General features: G+C 41.1%; 1 protein-coding gene across 3 annotated transcripts in view; it reads right to left on the bottom strand.

Moving 5' to 3' along the window:
- Window positions 1-9,680, bottom strand: part of AFF2 (AF4/FMR2 family member 2) — a 538,237-nt gene extending 528,557 nt beyond the window's left edge. For all 3 annotated transcript variants that reach the window (XR_006353941.1, XM_043974303.1, XM_043974304.1), the window contains exon 1: window positions 9,492-9,680. Coding sequence is in view for 2 of the 3 variants with exons in the window: in XM_043974303.1 (XP_043830238.1) it covers window positions 9,492-9,538 (47 nt within the window). In the remaining variant the exon portion in view is untranslated. The remainder of the gene's footprint in view (window positions 1-9,491) is intronic.
- Window positions 9,681-22,730: the final 13,050 nt, after the last annotated feature.

The raw sequence follows: 22,730 nt of genomic DNA, 5'->3' as shown, positions 1-22,730 counted from the left end.
TGAATGTGCCAGGGTCAAATCACCAAATTATGTTCTCTTAATGTCAAGGTTAAAAAAGGGATGAATTATAAGTGAAGGAACGAAAAAAGATACACCAATGTTGGGAAACTTTACCATTCAAAAACTCTGCTCCAAAAAAGAAGCATTTTATTTGAGATGATCTCAACAGCCCAAATGTATGTTTCTGTTGAAAAAGTCTATTTTGCCAGCAAATGTTGCCAATTTGCAAACATGTGTTTCAATTGTTTCAGGAAAAACAAACTTTCATTTACAATTTCTCTGAAAGGAAAGTGATGCTTGTTTAAAATATTTGCATATACAGTATACACACAAATATACAAATTCATGTATACACTTGTGTGTGTGTGTGTGTGTGTTGTTGAGACCATTAATATATTTAACAAGAATCATGTGGATATTTCCCCCAAAACGGTGGCCAATCTAGTCAAGTCTACTATACCTACAGAGGAAAAGAAAAGTGAACCTGGCAATCAGTATGATTCTGAGCTGTGTACATAGCCAGATCAGATAAGTTAGGCCCCCAAGTAGATCTGAGTTTATCTCCAATGACCCTGTTGGCCCTCCTGACAGGCCCAATTGCCAACTTTCCACTTTACTTTGTATTATATTAACTGTGCTCAAAATTGTTTCCCTATCATTGACCATATTTTCTTCCACAGCTGCACCCATCTTACACCTCTCTGACTTCTCCTAATTCATTCTGGATAATTCCAATCTCCCAAACTTGATGGTAAGCTTCTTGAGGTCTGGACACATTTCTCCTACCTCTTTTGTATATCTCCCAGTGCGGTGAGGTTGAATAAATATTTGATAAAGTAGAAAGAGTGCTAAACTCAGAGGCCAAAAGCCTGACTGCACAGCAAAGGGGCTAAGTGGATGATCTCTAAGGTATCTTCGAGCTCTAAAATTTTCCCTGAGTGTCTAATTGAATTGATGTTTATGTGATACAATAAAAAAGTCACACCATGAACCCTGCTACAGGGTTCAATAAAAGGCTTGTTAACAGATGAGCTGATTATCAGTGAAGTATGTTTTACTGATTCTGCAGTACCTGGGGGAGTGCAGTGCTACAGAAGAGAATCTGATTTGAAGTCTGAGGGTGTGGGTTCAAATCCTAACTCTGTCACTTGCTACCTGTATTATCTTGGCATCACTTATACTCTCTGGTCCCCAATTCACGTACCTATAAACTGAGGGAGCTGTCCCAATAGATTTCACAGGTCCCCTCTAGCTCTAAATCTATGATCCTATGCAATAATTCAATTTACTCACAATGGCTGAATCTATACAGCATGAAAAACAATCCATTTAATCAGTGAAAAGTCAAATTTTCTATCTGCTATCATGAAAACAAAACACCTGATCAATTGACAGAATTTCCTCCAGGTCAACTGGTTATTTTGATCAAACTTGGATAAAAAACAGCCAGCTGGAGACTACATAATACACACCCATAAAAACCACTCTTCTCCCAGTAATTGTTAAGGTAGAAACTATAATTTTAACATCAATTCATGGTGAGTTAAAAAGTATTTTTTCTGGTTTTATTTCTATTGACATAAAAATAATCCACCTCATTGCTACTCCCAAGAGATATTTTGCCTGGAAAACATAAAATCTGACTCCAAATACATGATTTAGGAAAGGCCAACAAGACCAGTATCTGTATCTGTTTTTCACTACAGAGGGCATCTCCCTCAGCATCTCCCTCAGCATCTCCCAGTGGAGTGCTTTCTCAAACCCATGCAGTGGGCACTCAAAAGAAATTTATTGAGTTCAACTAGATGGAATGCAGAGGACTATTATTTTGAAAACAAAAAACAAACTATTCTACATAACATGGAAATAGCATGTTGGAGGTCACTTTATTTTGCTTAGAGCAGAGACTTAAAAAAAATAAATGAAGGAGAGAATGAGGGATGTTCAGTGTCTAGCAAAAACAAAATATATGTTTCCTTAACCTATTTTCCCATGTGTAGCTTGGGTAATCTTAACCCCTTACAAAACACACAGAAAAAAATCTCTGGGCACTATCACACATTTCTCCCACTGCACAGGGACTACTGAAAACTCAAACCAGAGTTTACTTTAAATCATTAGTTGTTTGAGGTTTTCATATGAAGCAAAACACATGCACTATCCCTAAGAGATATCATTACATATACTAGGCTACCCCTAATCAAAATCAGATTTCACAGGAAGGGCTATTGTCAACTCAGCTTAGAGCTCATCATTCAACTCCAAGTCCCAGATCATTTTTCTCAGCTCAGTAGGTTGGGAGACGTTCACAGCTAAGGTCATAGATGAGATTTACTTTAAAGTAAATTCAACAATTCTGAGTATCACCTACCCTCTCCACCATGTAAACTTCAACAGGCTTTGAACATGCAGATAAAATGCCATTCAAGTGAAAGCACAAAAATTTGATAGACGAGCAACCTAGCATTGGACCTCCGTTTAACAGCTGGAGTAATTTATGGTGTGGATGTATGCGATACTTAAGTCAAACAAAACAAAACACAAACAAGCTTTCATGATGAAATACAAAGAGGGATGGCTGAAAACTCAAGGCAAGCAGAAGATAGGAAAACGGACTGACCTTCTGCCTTTGGAACAGCCTTGTCCTACATTTGCCTTCTAGCCTACTGACACACTGAGTTTATAAATACAGACAACTCTTTCTTACCCAGGCATCCAGGGTGAGCAAACAGAGCACTGGATTGGGAATCAGGAAGATGTGGATTTGAATCCTACCTCAGACACTAACTATGGAACCTGGACAAGTCGCTTCACCGGAGCCTGACTTACACCTACCAAATGGAGATAGTAACAGCACAACAGTGAGGGGAAGGGTGAGGATGAAATGAAATACTACATATAAAGGGCATTGCTGACCTTAAGGCACCATGTAAATGTGAACTATTATTATGGGGGAAATTTTTTTTCTTCCCTTTTTCTTTTTTCTACATATCCTTTAAAGTTCCCAGAAATAGGATTCAAATAGTTCTCTCCCTCTTTGGAGCCCCTGATTTTCTTCCCTTTTAATTGCCCTCTTATGCCAGCATTCTTTTTCTGGGAAAGAGGTCAAGCTGGCCTCTTGGCCCAATTGGAGAATGAGTACTCAAACAATAAGTACATTATAAAAGCTGTGGAGGAGCAGCAGAGAGGACAGTAGTTATTAGGCACCTATATTTATAAGGCCCATAGATTTACCTGGGATAATAATAATAGGTGATCATTTATATAGTGTGTTAGGGTTTACAAAGTGCTTTATATACATGATCTCATTTGATCTTCACAATGATCCCAGGAGGCATTATTATTCCTATTTTAGAGATTTGCTATAGGAGAAAAAACCATGGATTTGGGGTTGGGGTCCTGGGCTCCAGTCTACCACCTACTAGCTATATGACTTTGGAAAAGTGAATTAACCACTGTAAGGCCTCAGTTTTCTCATTTGTAAGTTGAGGAGAATCGACTAGATGATCTTTAAATAGATGATTTCATCTATGGGGTTCAAGAAAGGCAAAACAACTTGCCTATATTCACAAAGCCATGAAGTATCAGAGGATGGATTTGAATCCAGGTTTTCAGGACAAATCTAGCCCTACCTTTACTATGCTGTGTTGATTCTCCATAGCCACTGAATGAAGTAGAGCTTTATTATCAGTACATCGGCATATTTCTCAAACACTGAGCAAGGGACTGGGGGTTATACAAGATACTGTTCCCTAGGGGTCAGTATTGTGGCTTTAAAAATCAGTAAAACATTCCCCTGTAAAACCCCGACTGCTTCAGCTTGACTCACAAAATTACTCACTGCTCATATTCTTATTTAAATAAAGAAAAAATTTTCAAAATTTGGGAATCTACTTTTGGAAGAATAGTTGTCCAAGATTTTAACCAGGTTTCTCCTCATACGCTTTTTCATTCATCAACTCCCATCAAAAGCCTCTTAAAATTTTAAAGTATTGTGAGTCTATAGCATGGTATAATCATTATATTATTTTAAAATACATTTTGGTCTGTCAAATCCGTTGTAAAACACAATTATTATGTTTACCTATGCACACAACAGTTCTATCAAGTTTCAGTGGGGCCTACTTGCATAAAAATTATATGTTCTGGCCCACATGGGGCAATAAGCAACCAGTTCCTTAGGCATAATTTACAAAGAGCATAAAATGAAACTGGAAATTCATTTTGTGAGTCCCCAAAAGGTCCCAATTTTAGAGGTGGTATTATTTGCAATTGTCTTATTTCTGTCAGTTCTTCTGGTAACAATTATGGAAATAGAGAGAAATTAAGACAGAAGAGAAGTAGAAAGGGGTGGGGGGAAGTTAGAGATCAGCCAGTCCAACTCCTTCATTTTACAGGTGGAAGGAAACTGGAGCCGAGAAAGGGCAAATGGCTGATCCTTGGTTACCCAACCAGTCAGTGGCAGAACCAGTACCCGTCCTCTTCCCAATTTCCCAGGCTGCCTGAAGCAGTCTGGTCCCTCACTTGGACTCTGATTTCTTCCTTTTCCCACCCCCAAGACGTTGCAGCTCTCTCCAGGCTGTACAAAGCAAGAAGGAGAGATGCTGTTTGCAATACACTGGGATTTCAGCTATCAATGGACAGATATTTTAAATCTTTTTAGCTCAGTCTCCACAACACCAGAACAGCAAGTTGAAAAGTAAAAAAGTTATTCAATGCACCCCACTGCTTTGTCTTCATGCCACTAATCAAGCAGCCTGACTGACTTTGGTCACTGAATCCAATGACCTGACTGGGTGGTCTGGCATCCTGGAGACATAAGCTAAGTCTGTTAACCAAGGGCATGGTCTCCCGAGATCTGAAGGCCACAAAGGCCAGCGCTTCTCTATTGTTCCACGGACGACCTTTTTTTTGAGATTTTTAGGCAAATGTGAACAATTCAAATTATTTTAGATATCTTTAAATTTCATGTGGAAAAAAATCATCTTAGAGAATAAAAGACATGAAACAAGGCTTAATTCCATTAAAACTGTTTTGAGTCCACAAAAAGCAGCATGTTTCAAAACAATGTGATTTTCTGCCCTGCACAGAATGCTTAAATGGTGTGGGTCTTATCTGTGTAATGACTGATTTATTACTGAGATAGTCATTTTCCAACTTGATTTGTATATTTTTTAGTTGTTAAAGGATTGACTGCATCATTAACAAAACAATTCATGTATCATTAAACTGATTTCTCACACAGGGATCCTTTTCTTCCCTGACCAGTGGATGAGCTTTCAAAATCTACAGACACTGATTGTTTTTGTTTTTTTCCCTAGGGGGAGCAGGGGACCTTCTTTACTACTTGATCAGACACTGGTCCATCCTTCCTAACCATCTACCTCAAACTCTAACAAATGCTCTTAAAAAATGGCTAACATAATTGGCAAACACTTGAGAATGTATAGTAAATTAAATATAATTATTCTTCCTTTGAATGGATGACAAATATATACAGACAGGGAAGGTGCGTGGGTTGGGGAGAGAAATCATCCAAAGCTAAGGATATTAGTTAGAACCAGCTGTCTCTTTCTCTCTTCTGTCTCTCTCTCTGTGTCTGTCTCTGTCTCCCTCCATCCCCCCTGCCCCCTAAAGCACCAGAAAATATCCAGGTTTGCAAGAGATATCATGTTTCCATGCCACACACCTTTCTCTCCGAAAGAGCCCTTTTCTAATATTAAGAATTGTAGTTAACAAGGCCTCTGAAGACCTCTGCGCAAAGAAGGCAGCCAGACAGTGCTGTCGTGCTGCTGCAGTGTACAGAGGAAAAGTCAGGCTGAAGCTGGAACAGTCCACCTTTGTGTGGAGAGCAGGGTCACCAGCTCCAGGCTCCGGGAACATGGTGAAGGGGCGCGCTGCTCTCTGGCGGGCAGCGTGCTTCTGCCTTCACACAGAGGAGAAAACTGGCCAGCACATGGCCTCTTCTCAGCTTTGACAACCACACACAGACCTTTGAACTTTCTATTTATATAACAGTGGAGTGAGTTGAAGTCTCTTCCTGTCTAAGTGCCAGTTGACTAGCTTGTCTCTAATTAGGCTACTTGGGAAAAATCATATAAAAAGTAAAAACAATTGATTCGGGTCTCTGAGAGGGGAGGGGGGAGGAGAGGGGAAGAGATAGAGGGAGAGAGAAAACGAGCAAGCAGGCTGCCACTGACAAGATCACTCAGCTGCAATTTGTACTGTGCCTAAAGCTTTTCTTTTAGAAGAGTTAGGTTGGGCCATTAAGGATGGGTTCCCCGCCTTTTTTCTTTGCCAAAACACCTTTTTTATGCTGCCATTTCAAAATATAAAGGAGAAACACTCCCTTCTTCTGCTACTCTACCCCCCCTACCCCCCCCCAAAAAAAAAGCTCAAGCTGGGACAAAATAGCAGCGCACTTCTTTACCACCCATGGGCCTGAATGGCTTCATATTTGAGTTGCTTTTCTGAGCTTTTTTTTTTCCTTAGTAGGTGATAAAAGGTCTCACCACTTCCCAGAGAGAGGTCCGAATCCAGCCACAGGGGCCGGGTACTTCAAAATGCCATTACCTTGGTGACCACTGACAAGCCTACAGAATGATTTAAAAGAAAAAAAAGCGTCTATATCTTTTTTTCAAAGACCATGGGGTCTCAGGCACTGAAGGTTTTCATTCTCTTTTCTCATTCCCTTCACAGACCAGGTTTATATTGAAAAATCTAACTCAGGTAAATGTTACTTATTCATGCAGAAATCTTCCAGAACTTGAGACATGGCCCTTTAATCCAGCCCAGGGCTGGATAGATCCATTAAAGGAGTTCTGCAGTTTTTAAAAGCCAGTAAAGTGAATTCTAAAGGGGGGGGGGTCCCGTGGACATCATTTTCACCCCATTTTTCCCTATTTCTTCATACATAGGACTCTGAACATATATGGGGCATGCTTTTTATACACAGAGAAACAGAAGCAACAGAAGCTCAAGAAATAAAGGTATAGGCCTTTCATGGCAGAGAGTGAAGCTAACGAACCCGTCCAGAGGAAAAGAAGCTTTCTAATGTTGACAGTATCATGAGTAAGGCTGACACATGAAGCTAGCTACTACTGAGTGGGAATAAATATAACAGGCAAATTCTGGGCCGTCTGGACACTTGGAATATGATTTGATGTCAGGGCTGTTTTCAGGGTTAGAATTCCTTTCCCTGCCCTCGAACATGTATTACCAGTCCCCTGAATAGCAAGCTCTCATTGCATTTACCAGGGTCATATCTATGCTTATTTTCTGGATGGGGGTGTCTTACACAACTGCACACCAGATGTTTATGAAGACAAGCACATAAGCAAGCACAGTGAACAGAGAGGAAAAAAAGTAAATGGGAGACCAAAAGAGTGTGTGTTTCATACAATGAGTATAGGCAAACTAAATACTTATCTACATATACTCTACTAAGTGACTGGGCAGGTCACATGTGAGGAGGGGCTAAGAGGCATATGTGCTTCTTAAGACACATGGGCCTAAACATGGATTAGTTGGAAGTACTGAGAAACAAGGCTATTCCATTTTCCCCTAAGAAAATAAAAGAGAATCCCCCAAACAAGAGAAAAAGAATTTTCATCCACTGCATAAAAGAAATCAAAGCAATGTGAATTTCCCTTTTGGAGAGACAGAAGAGGGGGAAGGAGGGAGGGAGAGGGAGAGGGAGAGGGAGAGGGAGAGGGAGAGGTAAAATTCAAATACTTTATTAGACATCCTTAAAAAAAAAACATACCTGCTGGCTGTTTAACATTTTTGAACTACACCCACATCTTCAGTTGTAACAGTGTCTATTAAATTGATGATGTTACCCATACCGTATATTAGGCAAATTGTATGCAAATAGCAAGACAGTACTTTTCAGCTGCCTTCGAAATGAATTAGTGCAGCTGAGTACCGATACTGTGCAGAAGCATAATATTTAATTGAGGAGTGATTTTATTGTGATTATTACTGTTAAATAACAACAGCATGACTATTAAACATTGTAGTCTAATGTTTTATATGTAGCTGATAAAACCCTGCATGAGTTCAAAAATGCCTTCCAGATGAATATTGATACTGTGTAATTGGTATTTTCAAGGATTTACATGGCAGGGCTGGAAAATAAAAGATGACAGATATTTAAATCCTGGTTAGCTTAGATTTGCAACTGAAGCAGTGTGGATCAGAAAAATATAACTACTGCCTAAGTGTTTGACCTTTTCTCCAAAAATTGAGTAAAAATATTAGAGTAGCAAGGTGACTATGGAAACACACAGCCTTTAGGGCCAAGATGTGACAGCATTTTTACATTAAAAAGATCTTTTACTCTCATTTCTGGCTGGGCCATTAACTGATTCCAATTCAAGTGAAAAGCCAGTAACCAACCTTGGAATTCTAAATTACCCCAAATATCTAATTTACTAGAATGAAAAAGATAAATTACATGATAGCTTAAATTGCTTGGGCAGATAAAAAAAAAGGTAACATTTCTTCCTAGAGAGTGAAATAGAAATAAATAAATAGACAGATATAAATAAACAGAAGTTGATTCGCCTTTGCCCAACCCTTAGGCAATGGGTATACAACATTTTCCACAATATACACAAACCTTCCCGTCTGAGCTATCTGCACAAAGCGGAAAAACCTGAGGATGTTTGGGGGAGGGGGAAGAGAGGGCAGTGTCAAATCAGTAATTACTTGTGTACACTTATATTAGACTACCCCCACTTCAGGGCTAACTTCAATCACATCTGCCCTGTAATCAGTACAATATAGGGCTCCAAATTAGCAAATATAGTTTGTACAAGAAGTCACTGTTAGTATAGTAGTAAAGAGAACTTACAGAAAGCAAAGTGGAAAGAAAGGTCTCTGTGTGTGTGTGTGTGTGTGTGTGTGTGTGTGTGTGTGTGTGCGTTCTCTCGCGCGCTCGCGTCTGTCTCTATCTGCCTGTCCAGGGATGATGCTTGCTCATGGATTGGGGGGGGGGGGGAAGGCAGGGAGGTGCGTGCCTGCCTCTTTTAAATCCCTTAAAAAAAAAAAAACCCTACCAAGATATACAAGCACCCTTAAAGTTAAGCCATCTATTGAAGGAAGAACTAGGTGTCTGCCAGCCGAAGGCACGCAGAGCCGGTGAGGAACAAAACCCGAAAAGGGGGAGGGGGGAAGAAGAGATGGCTCAACACCTTCAGCATCATTAAATTGCATTTTCTAATACAAGTCTCATAACTTGAAGAAACACACACACACACACCCCAACCACGCAATCTGCCCCTGTAACCCTCCTCTTCCTATCCTTCCCCCAATCTAAGGTGGCTTGAAGCAAGTAGCAAACACTTGGGGGCTTCCCCGTCACTCATCCCCATCTCTTCACCCCCTTAACAAAGAAGCCCCGAAAAGAGGGAAAGGATGAGGCAAAAAGCCTGGCAAAATGAAAGGGGGAAACGAAACCCCCAAACAACAACCCCCCCCAAACCTACCACTGTTGTTCCAAGTCCCAGTCCCTGAAAAAGTCGAATAGATCCATAGCGGCGGGCTGACGAGCCTCTCCAGAATTGCTGGCAGCTGCCCCCGGGCTCGGCAGCCGGCTCCTTGCCCCGGCTCCGAGTGAGCGGCCAGCCTAGGCGAGCGGCAGTAATTGCCTAAGGTGACTCGCCTGCCCAGCGTTCTGCCCGCAGTCTGAGGAAGTGTCCGTCCGCCTGCCAGGCTGCCCCCTCGCCCAGCCTCCCTCCGGAGTGGAGTGCGGCGGCAGCGGCGGCCGGTGGCGCGAGACGCCCGGGGCTGCGCGAGGCGCGCCGAGCCGCGCCGAGCCGCTCGGGGAGCCGCTCGGGCGCTTGCCCTCTCTGGCTGCCTGGCTCGAGCTCTCCCTCCCAGAGCCACAATGCTACGTCCGGCTCAGGCTGCTGCTAGCGCCGCGGCGGCTGCTGATGCTGCTGTGACCGCTGCTCTGCTAGTGCTGCTACTGCTGCTGCTGCGGCTGCGGCTGTTGCCGCCTCAGCCGCAAGCTCAGCCGGCCGGCTCACTGCCTGCGAGAAAGAGGCAGGAGCGGCAGCAGCACCGGCGGCGGAGGTGGCGGCGGCAGCATCACATACACACACTCACGCAGACACGCGCGCGCGCGCGCGCACACATACACACAGACACACATAAACGGGGGGGGGGGAATAAAAGAGGGGGGGGTGGAGCCTGTTCAGCCAGAAGCTGCGATGTGGAGCCCACACATTATCATCTAGATCTGCCCAGGGGCCCCCAACCCTTAGCCGGTCCTAAAAGGGCCTCTGGCTCCACCTCTGTCAAAATCAGCTGTTGGGGGGAGGAGGAAGAGGTACGATGGGGAATAGGGCACAGGGTCTGCTGAAGCCCTGCTGCTCGTCACCTGGCCCTCAACAAACCCTCTCCCCCCCCCAATCCTTCCCCAATCCCCCCGAGGTCCAGGGCCATTCTGATGGGAAGAACAGGGGAAGAGGATGTAAACTGTCACTGACAGCAGCAATGACAATTCCCCACACTGCAGAGAAGAGAAAAGCCTGGGCACTTATTCCTGAGGAAAGGGGGGACTGAGGGCGCACAAGTCATGCACCAGCCCCCAAGCGCCCGCACAAAGTTCGAGCAGAGCTCGGCAGCGGCCTGCACTCGCTGTGCCGTACACAAGGTGATCGATCAACAAGCATTTCTTTAGCGTCTGTGTGCAGGCAATGTTCAGAGACCTTGTTGGAGATACAAACCCAAGAGTCAAAACGACCCTTGCCCTCCAAGAGATATTTCAGTTTAGGGAAGGGAGAACAGTACAAACAGACACAAGGTGACCGGGGGGGGGGGGCGGCGTATCGGGAAGAGAGATTACACAAGGCTTGCTATGGAAAATGGCTCTCAAGGTGACGTTTGAAGAAAACTAGGGGTTCTAAGGGGCTGAGATGAGGACAGAGCACCTTATGAACAAGAGGTACAGCCAGGGGGAGAGGCAGACAGACAGGAAATGAAGGGGTGTGTGGGATCAAAAGAGAGAGAGAGGACAGCTGGCATGAAGGGAAAATGTGTAATAAGTCTGGAAAGGGAGGTTGAGGTAGGTTGATGAGAAAGGCACAACTGAGAAGTTTATATTTATTTGATCCTAGAGATAATAAGGAGCTAGTGGAGTGACTCTCCTGCCCCACACCAGAGGATGTCCAGCGCTTAGACAAAGGGCTGGCAAGCAGTAATTCCTCTATCTCCCGGAAAGCACTGGACTGGGAAGTGCAATACCTAAGTTTGGGAGGCAGGTGCCACCCAGAAGTCACCAGGTGCCTTAAGAAAAAGCTCTCACATTCACTGGCTTCTTCTGTAAAATGGACTCCAGGCTTGCATCAAAGGGACTTGCTTTAGCCTCTATTCAGCTGTCTTTCTGGTTTGTTTGGTTTTGTTGTTGTTGTTGTTGCAGGTTTTATTTTTAAACCATACAACTCACAGTCTGCTCCACCCCACCCACCCTCCCAGGTTCAAATAGCTTCCCTTTCCTTCTTTCCACTAGTCTAAGGCACAGAGGGGGAAAATCACTCTGAGCAAGAGTCGCAAATCTCCTTCCTACTGCAAAAAAGAGACAGGTCAGAGTAGAATACATTTTGGAATATCAGAGGTTCAAACAAGGAAGCGCCCAAAAGGTGTATGTCAGATGGGAGACTCATAGCCTTTTGCCTCTGAATTCTCAGATATTTACTCTATACCATAGTGCTAAGAAATGGAGAATGAGGCCCATCTCCTACCTTCAGGGCCAATGTCAACCCACTGTGCTGCTGTATCTGTCCCTTGGAGATAATATTTTTTTATGCACTGACAGATACCAATAAAGTTTTAAAATAATAATGAGAGATTCCATATAATCACAGAAGCTCAGATTTCAAAGGGACATTCCAGGCGCCTGAGTCCAATCTGTACCTGATCTGGTGCACAGCCCATTAGAGTGGTCACCCAACTTAAATCTGAAGACACCCAGTGATAGAATACTTACTCACTCCTGAGTCAGCCCACTCCACTTTTAGAGAGATGGAATTATTAGGTTCTTCCTGACACTGAGCAGAGATCTGTTGCTTCTGATGACTCCTAGTCAAAAAGGAAGGAAGGAAAAATGCATTTATTAACCACCCACTATATTCCAGGTGGTTTACAAATATTACCTCATTTGATCCTCTCAGTATTCCTGAGAGGTAGGTATAATTCTTATTCCCATTCTACAGGTGAGGAAACTAAGGCAGATGGAGGTTAAATGACTGGTTCAGGGTTACAGAAATAGCACTTAACTGAGTCAGAATTTGAACTCAGATCTTCCAGTGCTTAGCACAGTGCCTGGCACATAGTAGGCACTTATAAATGTTTACTAATAGATTTTTTTGACTCATCAGGCCCAGCACTCCATGCCACTTAGAACAAATCTGGCCACGTTTCTATATCACATGATGTCAAGTAATTAGTTACTTAGATAGTTCTTGTATCTTCCCTAAACTTTTTCTCTCTTTTTTTTCTGGGCATTGGGGGTTAAGTGACTTGCCCAGGGTCACACAGCTAGTAAATGTCAAGTGTCTGAGGCCAGATTTGAACTCAGGTACTCCTGAATCTTTATCCACTGTGCCACCTAGCTGCCCCCCAACATTCTCCTTTCTAAAGGCTAAATATTCCCAATTTATCTCCCTTGTGGCATGGTTATAGTTCCCTCATCATCATGATGACTAAAGTACTTTCACTCTTATCTCATTCAATTTTCTGAACCATACAAATACTGCTCTTTTAAAAAACAAAAACTGAAGTACAGAGAGTGGGTTTTTTTTGGGGGGGGAGTTAGTTTTCGTTTAGAAATTAAAAGATTATTGGGGCAGCTAGGTGGCACAGTAGATAAAGCACCAGCCCTAGATTCAGAAGGACCTGAGTTCAAATCTGGCCTCAAACACTTGACACTAGCTGTATGACCCTGGGCAAGTCACTTAACTTTCATTGTCCCGCAAAAAAAAAAGATCAAAAAAGAAATTACAAGATTATTGATGTAGTGATGAAAAGGACCTACTAGGACATCTAGACCAAGCCCCTCTCTTTTACAGATAAGTAAACTGAGGCCCAGGGAGTTTAATAGGTTTTCCTAAGCATACACAAAGTGGTGGAGCCTGAACTCTGGCTTAGGTCTCCTCTTCCTAGGAGTCCAAGTTCCACCAGGCTGATTTTCATCTGTTCTGAATACAGATAGGCTTTTAAGGAATGGAGCACATCTCCTTAAAAAGCACAATACTGGCTAATTGTAGGTGCTTAATAATAGTTGAGAGTAAGAATTTGTAGGGTGAGCCAGCAGTTATTACCAGAAGAAAATCCTGGCATATACCATCCTATTGCAAAGGATGATTCTGGACATGTTTTCTCTAGCTTTCTTGCTTTAAGAGAGTGTAGCTATCAAGGAAAAGGAGAAAAATAATGTGTTGGGCACCACTCTCATAGAAGATCCTTATGTCTCCATGACCTTTGCACTTTCTTTTTTATTGGTGGGAAGAAGGAACAGAAACAGGAAAATAAATCTGACAGTCTTATTCAACAAGCATTTATTAAGTGCTTACTATGTACCTGAAGCTGGGGATACAAAAAAATGGCCCAAACCAGTCCTTATCAGGGAGGCCAGCGTATTGTACTGAAATTTACCATACACAGAAGACAGGAAAGTATGAGAAGGTTAGAAAGGTAGGAAGGGGGAAGCTTATAAAGAGCTTTAAATGGTAAACAGAGAAGTTTATATTTGCTCCTTGAGATCATAAGGAACCAATGGAGCTCATTGAGAGCATGTGTGACAAGGTTATATTACAATTTAGGGAAATCACTTTGGCAGCTGAGTAGAAGACAGATTGAAATGGGGAGAGACTTGAGGCAAGGAGACAACTAGAAGGCTATTAACACAGTCCAGGTGAGAAGCAATGAAGGCCTCTGCTGGGGAAGTGAACTTGTGACTGGAGAGATGTCTTGAGAGGAGAAACAATCAGATTTGACAACAGATTGGATATTTGGGGTGAGGAGTCAAAGATGACACCAAGGTTCAGGACTGAATGGATGGGAAATGGTGTTGCCCTACACAACAGTAGGAAACTTGGGAAGATGGGAAGTACTTGGGGAGAAAGATAATGAGTTTGCTTAAGGTTGTGATACTGTACTAAGGAGACATCCATTTCCAGATGTCCAAAAGTCAGTTGGGAATGTGAAAGCAGAGCTCAGGAGACCCACCAAGAGACAGCACTTACTACAACTACTACCACTACTACTACCACCATCACCACCATTTAATGGTTAGAAAAGCACTTTACATATATATCATTTGATATTATTTGTAAAGCAAAGTGCCTGGAGAACTGAGAGAAGAGACAAGCGGACCTGGAGAGTGACCTGGAAGAGATCAGGAGTGAAAGTGACCTTGGGGAAGAGAAGAAAGTACATTCTCATCATGGCTCAGTATTACCTCAGCAAAGTCTTAGTCATACAGTGGAAAGAGAAGTCAAATAACCTTCATTATAACATAGGCTTTTCCCACTTACTAGATGTGTACCATTAACACGCAATCACTTAAGTGTTTGGCCCTCATTTTCCTCATCTGCAGAATGAGGGGGTTGGACCAGGTGACTTCTGACATGCCATCTCTAGTCCTATGATCTTTTGGTTCTGGGATAGCATCCAGAAAAACTGAAAATGAAGAATAACCTCTCCTTTGAGTCCCCAGATGCACAATCAACTTTCACCAAGTACCTACAGGCCCAGAGTGCAGATAACAAGAAAAATAAAGAAACCTTCCCCCTGCCCTCAAGGGGCTTACATTCCACCCACAGGGTAAGGCATGTTAACATGCCAACTCATACATGGGGGAGTGGAATGGATATAAGATGGAATTCCAACACAAGAGAATAGTTATAAGCATACTTGTGCCATCAAAGGGCTAACAGGTTTTACTTCTCTTCACCCAGTGTTTTGTCTGGCAAGGAAAACTGAGTATTCCAGCCATAAATCTGCTATTCTAGCTCTTTGTCTTATTGCCCCTCCCCCAACCAGCACTTCCCCTAAGAGAAGGCACTGGCTCGGACTATCACATATTGTTCACTGGAAAGGGAAGACCTCTGGTGTCAGGGTGAGGGTGAGAGAACATCAGGTCAGTTTCTCTCTCAACTCAAGAGTTAGCAGTAGAAGTAAAGCAGGTACTAATAAGCAAAGCAGAAAAAAGGAAGGAGAAATTCTGTTTTTAGTCATAGAGTCTTGGTTCCTTCTCTCTGACCACATCTGTTACTTATAGTCAGAAGATTTAAAGCTGGCAGGAACCTTAGTGTTGATATAGTCCCACCTCTCATTTTACAGAACAGAAAACTGAGGCTGGAAAGGTAAATGACTTACCCAAGATCAAAAAGCTCCTGAGTGCCCAACTCAGGATTTGAATCTGAATGCTGATGATCTTTCTCCAAATCTACTCTTTTCTTTCATGCCATGGGGTTCTATCTGTTAACAAGTGAAAAAGTGGCTTCCCTTGATACTCCACTATCTGTGGCCCTTTGGTCAAGGGTGAAAGTAGATTATCTCTTTTGGAAGGCAAAGTAACTTCTTCTAGAAAGTCTGTAATATGTAGTAAATAGAATGGAGGACTTGGGAATCAGTAAGACCTAGGTTGAAACCCTGCGTCTGATATTAGCTGGATGACCATGGGCATTTTACTTCCATGAGAATCATTCTGTTCATCTGTAAAATGGGGATGATAATGCTTGTAGTACCTGCCTCACAGAGTTCTTATGAGGTTCAAATGACATAATGAACTTAACATGTTTTACAAATGCTAAAGTGCTAATGAAATGTCAACATTTCTCATCAGCATCTTCATCAAAATGGGAAATTCTTGATAGGAACCACAAAGACCTGGCATCTTTTTGTTAGTCCTGGATGGAGAATCATGAAGCAGCTATGATCTTTTTTTTTTCAGAAGAATATCAGAGTCTCTCCTCAATTACAAGGCACCTAGATTCAGCACTCTCAGGCCAACTTCACACCTTAGGAGAAAGAGTCTCAGCCTCCCTTTCTTTTTCCTTTCCTTATCTCCTCATGTTAACAATCATCTAAGAAATCTCTCATTAAGGACTAGTTGGTCATAAGATAGCCAACTTTTGACGGGGAAATAGCAGCACAGCAATATTGGGGGTCAATTAATATAAAAGAAAAGAAAAATAATTTTAAATCTCACAGGCTGAAGATAAGCAAAGATGGTAGAGAAGGAGGAAGCAGTACTAACCAGTCCTCCCTCACAATAATGCCAAAAAAATATCTAGAAAGAGCATGAGACCAAATCAAGATTAGGATATCTAAGGAAAAAAGTCACAGTGAGTAATTGTTCTAGTCCAGGTCAGTGTAGAGAGAGAGAAGTCTGTAGGCAATGGGGACAAAACCTAGACATGAAGGTGGCAACATGGTCCACATTAACAGAGAAAGCAGCAAGAGAACCCTAGAGAATATAAAACAGGACCGAGCAAGGTCCAGACATTTTCTCTAGTTTGGCTCAGAGCCTGGCCCTAATATAAAGTAATCATGCAGGAAGTAAGGCTGCAATCCTGGATAAACAAAAAAAATTCTCACCATAAAGAACTATTGTGGTAATAGTGATGCCCAAGGCACAAACCCACAAGAAGACAATGAATTCAAAACATCTAAAAGAAAAGCCTCAAAGAAAAGAAAAGCTTGGGCACAAATTCAACTAGAATTCCTGGAATAATTGAAATGAGTTTTTAAAAATGATTTTGTAATAAAATGAAAGCATGTGAGTAAAAAAATGTTTTAAAAATGACAGCTACAGAAGAAATCATTGAAAGAGGATTAATGACTTAGCACAAGTAGGAATAGAAATACCTTGGGTAGAAAAACTTACCCAAGGAAAATTCTCCTTGAAAACTGGAATACAACAAATAGAAGCCAATGATTCTATGAGACAATAAGAAATATTAAAACAAAGTCAAAAGACTGAAAAATGATAGAAAGAAATGTAAGTTATTTCTTATCACAATCATTAATCTGGGGGGAAATCAAAGGGAGATAATTAATGAATCACAGAACTAAAAGCCACAACTTAAAAAAAAATAATAGACACCATATTTCAATAAAATGAAAGAAAACTGCCCATTACTTTTAAAACCAGAGAGCAAAGGGAAAATTGAAAGAATCCACCAGTCACTGTCAGAAAGAAACCCCAAAATGAAAATTCTCAGAAACCTCATAGCTAAAATCTAGAAGTTTCAGGTCAAAGAAAAAAATACTGCAAGTAGCCAGGAAGACAGAGTTCAAGAACTAAGGAGCCACCATCAAGATCACAAATCATTTAACAGCTATTTCTGTGAAGGAGTAAAGAGTTGAGAATACAATATTCCAAAAGGCAAAAGATAGAAGCTTAACGCCAAGAATAATATGCCTAGAAAAACTAAGCATTATGCTATAGGGGATAAATGGACCTTTAATGAAATATGAAACTTCAAAGCAGTCCTAATTTTTAAAAAATAGAGCTAAAAGAAATTTTGAAATATAAACACTGGAGTTAAGAGAAACACAAAATGTGAGTGAGCAATCAAAAGGGATTTTTAAAAAAGGATTGTCTTTACACTCTAATAGAGGGAGATGATTCAAATGTTCCTCAGAATCTTAAAGTCATCAGGAGTCATAGCGAGAGTTAAGACAGATCTTGCTTATCTTTTTTTTTGGTGAAGCATTTAGGGTGTAATGATTGGAATGACGCCACCTGCTGGAGACTGACTGTAGAAAAGCTGCACCATGAAGTGAAGGTCTTTGAGGACAAGACCAGGAGTCTTTTCTTTGGCGTCAGGAAGTGGCATTTGCTGGTGGGGGGAAGAAGGAAGAGCCTGGCGCTCTGACTAGGGCTCTTTTTCCTGAGGACACTGGTGGAGATGGGAGCTAGAAATGCGATCTCCCTTTTAATAGATAGGAATCTAGGCCTTTCTCTCTCTCTTTACCAAATTCTTATTCTCCTTAATAAATGCTTAAAAGTCTAACTCTTGGGGCAGCTAGATGGTGCAGTGGAAAGAGCACCGGCCCTGGAGTCAGGAGTACCTGAGTTCAAATCTGGCCTCAGACACTTAACACATACTAGCTGTGTGACCCTGGGCAAGTCAGTTAACCCCAAATGCCTCACTTAAAAAAAAAAGTCTAACTCTTACTAAAGTTTTAATTTATTGGCGACCACTCATTAGATATTTTAGATAGTTTAGCTAGAATTTTAGCCCTTAACAGGGGTTAAGTGACTTGCCCAGGGTCACACAGCTAGTAAGTGTCAAGTATCTGAGGCTAGATTTGAAATCAGGTCCTCCTGACTCCAGGACTGGTGCTCTATCCACTGTGCTACCTAGCTGCCCCTTGCTTATCTTAAAAGAAGGTGGGACAGCAGAGTAAAGAAATCTATTGGGGAAGATTTAGGCTTCCATAAGTTTTTTGTTTTTGTTTTGCTTTTCAATTCCTTTATTAGAAAGATCTAAAGTTGATTACAATTCCAAACATAGTTTTACAAAATTTGTTATCACTATGCAGGTTTCAATCACATGCTTCTTAAATAAAGGGGCAATATGACAACACATATAAAACGGGCTTGCAGAAAGTAAAATTCTGACAATCCCTTAGGTCCTACACAGAAGTTACTGCTTAATAGTACCTTGCCTTGGATTAGATTTGAGTTACTTATAGAAGCCTAAAGATATAAGGTGAGAGTATGTCTGAGGTCCCTTCTATTCCAGCCCTCTCCCTCTCTCATTTTACTTATGAGGGGAAAAAAAAAGCAAAAGTGGCATTTTTCTGCAAGACTCCTTCCACAAAGGAGGGCAAGTGTGATTATTGCATATAATTAGAATGCACATGTTGAAGACTACACACAAGGAGGGAGGGAGTTGGGGAGTGGGTGGCATTTGACCTTCACTTTCATCTGACCTTGTTAAAGGAAAGGAGAACACATGTTTGAGTACAGAAATACATTTAACTCTACAGGGAAACAGAAGAGAGCCAGAAACAGGGAGACAGAAGAATAAGAATGAGAGTAGAGTCAGCAAGGAATTAGTCATAAGCAAAACAAACTCTAACTTCTTCATTCACTGCTTTCACTCCTACACATGTGATGCTGAATGAAAGTGGAGAAAATCATTCAGTCATTCTGACTGGGTCCATTAAAAACTTATGTTACACAACCTCATGTGGGCCTTCAATGCTGCTAGGCAATCATTCCACATTTTCTTTATCAACTCACCACCCTCCCCAGCAGCTCTTCCAAACCTTTTCATCTCTCCTCAAATCTTTCACGGCCTCCTCAGCCCCTTATCTGAGAACCTTGACTCATATTTATAGAAAAAACTAAAGTCATTGTCCTTCATCTCCTCTCTTCTTCATCTCATATCACTCACATGCCTTCTGCCACTATCTCCTCCTTGAGAGGAGACTCCTGTCATATGAAGAGGCCTCACTCCTTACCAAGGCTAATTGCTTTACTTGTTCAAGTGATGCCATTCCATTTCTTCTCCTCCAACAGATTGCCTCCTCTGGCATCCCCACTCTTTTGTCTATTTTCAGTCAATCTCTCTGTTTCTGTCTCTCTGTCTCTCTGTCTCTCTCCCTCCCTCCTACCCCCCACTCCTAGCTCATTTCCTACTTCCTATAAAACAGGCTCACGTCTCCCTCACCCTGAAAAAACCCTTACTACATCTTTCCATTACTTCCTATCATCTTCTATCTCTTCTTCTCTTTGTAATTAAACTCCTTGAAAAGGCCATCTACAATAGATGCTTCATTTTCTCTTCTCTCCCTCTACTCACCCTTAATAATCTGGCTTCAAACTTTTTCATTCCACTGAAATTGCTCTTTCCAAAGTTACCAATGATTTCTTCACTGACAAACCCAATGGCCTTTTCTCAATCCCCATTCTCCTTGACCTCTCTGCAGCCTTTGACTCTATTAATCATTGTCTCCTCCTTCATACTCTTTTTCTCTAGGCTTTTGGGATACTATTCTCTCCTGGTTCTCCCCCTACCTTTTCTGTCTCTTTTGCTATATATTCTTCTAGATCATGCAGCTTAACCATAGCTGTCCCTCAGGGTCTGTCCTGGGACCTCTTCTCCATCAGTTCCCATAGATTTAATTACCATATCTACGATAATTGTTGAGGCCCACCAATTGGGGGAATGGCTGAACAAGTTGTGGTATATGATTGTGATGAAATACTATTATGCTATCAGAAATGATGAGCAGGAAGCTTTCAGAAAAACCCGGAAAGGTGTACATGAACTGATGCAAAGTGAAATGAGCAGAACCAGGCGAATGTTGTATACAGTAACAACATTATTGTAATGACAGCTGTCAGAGACTTAGCAACTATGATCAATACAATGATCCAGGACAATTCCAAAGGATTCCTAATGAAAATACTATCCATCTCCAAAGTGAGAACTGAGGGACACTGAATGTAGATTGAAGCATATTTTTTTCACTTTTTTCTTAGTTTTATTTTTTAAATTCAGTTGGAAATTAAAATAAAATTTAAAAAGTAAAATTATACAAAATTAAAAAATATAAATTAAAAACCAACACTTAAGTTTTCTGGATCAATGTCACTGGCAGGCACCTACGGGCAACATTTGAGTCTGCAATGATGTTCTGGCTCCAGTAGAATCTATTCAAATTACCAGGGGGATTTTGGATTTTCTCCTTTTTAGCACAGGGAATTGTCATCTCTTTCTTTATATAGAACAGACAAATGCTAGTATAGAATTTTACCCATCAGATCATAACATTAAGAACTCTCTAAAGATCACATTTTTGTAACTCATAGTGGCAACTACCTGATCCTGACTTACTGTCATAAACTCCTCCATTCCTAAAAACCAGGGGTCCTTAATCACTAGTCCATTAACTTGCCTTTTTTCAAAAATATTTTCATAAGTGTATTTCAATGTAATTGGTTTCTTTTGTAATCCTATGTATTTTATTTTATGTATTTTGTTTTGTCAAACATTTAGCTGTACCAAAAGTATACATTAAGACTGCCTAGAGGCAGCTAGGTGGCACAGTGGATAAAGCACCAGCCCTGGATTCAGGAGGACTCGAGTTCAAATCCGGCCTCAGACACTTGACACTTACTAGATGTGTGACCCTGGGGAAGTCACTTAACCCTCAGCGCCCCACAGGAAAAAAAAGGCCAAAAAAAAAGACTGCATAGGCCTTAATTGCTCTAAATGTGTTCTTAGTCTTAATCTTTGACTTCTGGCTGGCGGTCTCTTAAACATACAAAGCCTCTAGTTTCTTCCTGGCTACCTCATGTTCAATGTAGTTTGCTCAGAGTAGAAATTCCAAAGTGTTGCCTTGATTTACTGGTTCAATCCACTGCCAACTTGAGGTCAAAACCTTTAATATCTATCCTTGATGGAATCCACTAAAGATGTTACACTTATCAAGTACAAATAATATTGTGATATCATTGAGAAAAGCTTCATAGGCTTAGAGACTGAGAGCCAAAAGGAACTTCTGATTTTTCAGATGAGAACCCTGAAGTTGAAGAAGGTTAAATGACTTGCCCAAAGTCACAAAGACATTAAGTATCAGAGGTAGGATTTGGTCCTAGGGCCTATTACTCCAGAGTCAGCCCTCCTGCCATTGTGCCATGCTCTTGACCACAAGATAAAATACCTATTTAATGTGTTTTTCAGTGGAACCTTCTAAATTGAAGTTCTCGCTGTATATCAAGTGATTAAAATAATATTTTGATGACTCTGACTTAAAGGCCGTGCTAAGTTCCATTAATGGATGATAATGGATTTAAAGCTAGGCAGAAGCACAAAGGGTTTAAACTGCCTCCCTGAAAGGTAGCTTGTTATATCAATTGATCTTAACACTACTGTATTTATGGTGTGTTTAAAACAGAAACCTCAAATACTATAGCATTTTCACTATTATTTATTTCATATATTTGCTTGACTTGCATGACTAAGCCATGAACAATCAAGCCTTAACATTCACATGTTCAATTTTCCCGACTTCAAGCTTTCAAGTGATTTTAATAGTAGCTTCATTTTCACTTTCGAGCTGGCAACCATGCATATTCATAGTTATGTGCAGTAGAGAAAAAATGAGAGGCTGTTTGTGGAGTGACTGGTATACTACTAGGCACTTCACTGGTCTTGTTCATCCTACCACCATAAAGAGCTCCTGCTATAGTTGTTGCATATTTTCATTGTTTGCCTTTAAAACTCAAGTTCTGTGTTGTAAATATGCTCCCAAAGCCAAGTACAAGACCTTTGGATTCTAAGCCCAAGCACAGTCAGTGTTACCATTTAGTGATAAAATAAAGGTATTAGATAAACTTCTTGCCAGAATGTCTGTAGCCACTGTCAGCCTTGTGATTCATTATATCCTCTAGAAGAAATAAAGTATTTATGGTAGTACAGATTTCATGTGTTAGGAAAAGTGAATATTGTCTGAAATCAATATTTTTTAATTGAGATGTTAGACAAAAAGGTCACAGAATTCTAGGGAATTATTAGCAAGAAAAATGTTTTGTATGCTACCAATTTTGTTTACTGAGTTTCATGGGTTAGCTCATGGTTACTGTATTAGGAAAAGTGCATATTATCAGAATTGATATTTTATTATAAAATTGTATGCAGAAAAATGTATTTATAGCAATCTCTAGTGAAAGATTACAGTTTCTGGTGGTCTCA

This window comes from Dromiciops gliroides, chromosome X (genome assembly GCF_019393635.1).
Source record: "Dromiciops gliroides isolate mDroGli1 chromosome X, mDroGli1.pri, whole genome shotgun sequence".
NCBI lineage: Eukaryota > Metazoa > Chordata > Mammalia > Microbiotheria > Microbiotheriidae > Dromiciops > Dromiciops gliroides.
The sequence above is the reverse complement of the archived record's forward strand: the minus strand, read 5'-3'. Positions and strand labels throughout refer to the sequence as shown.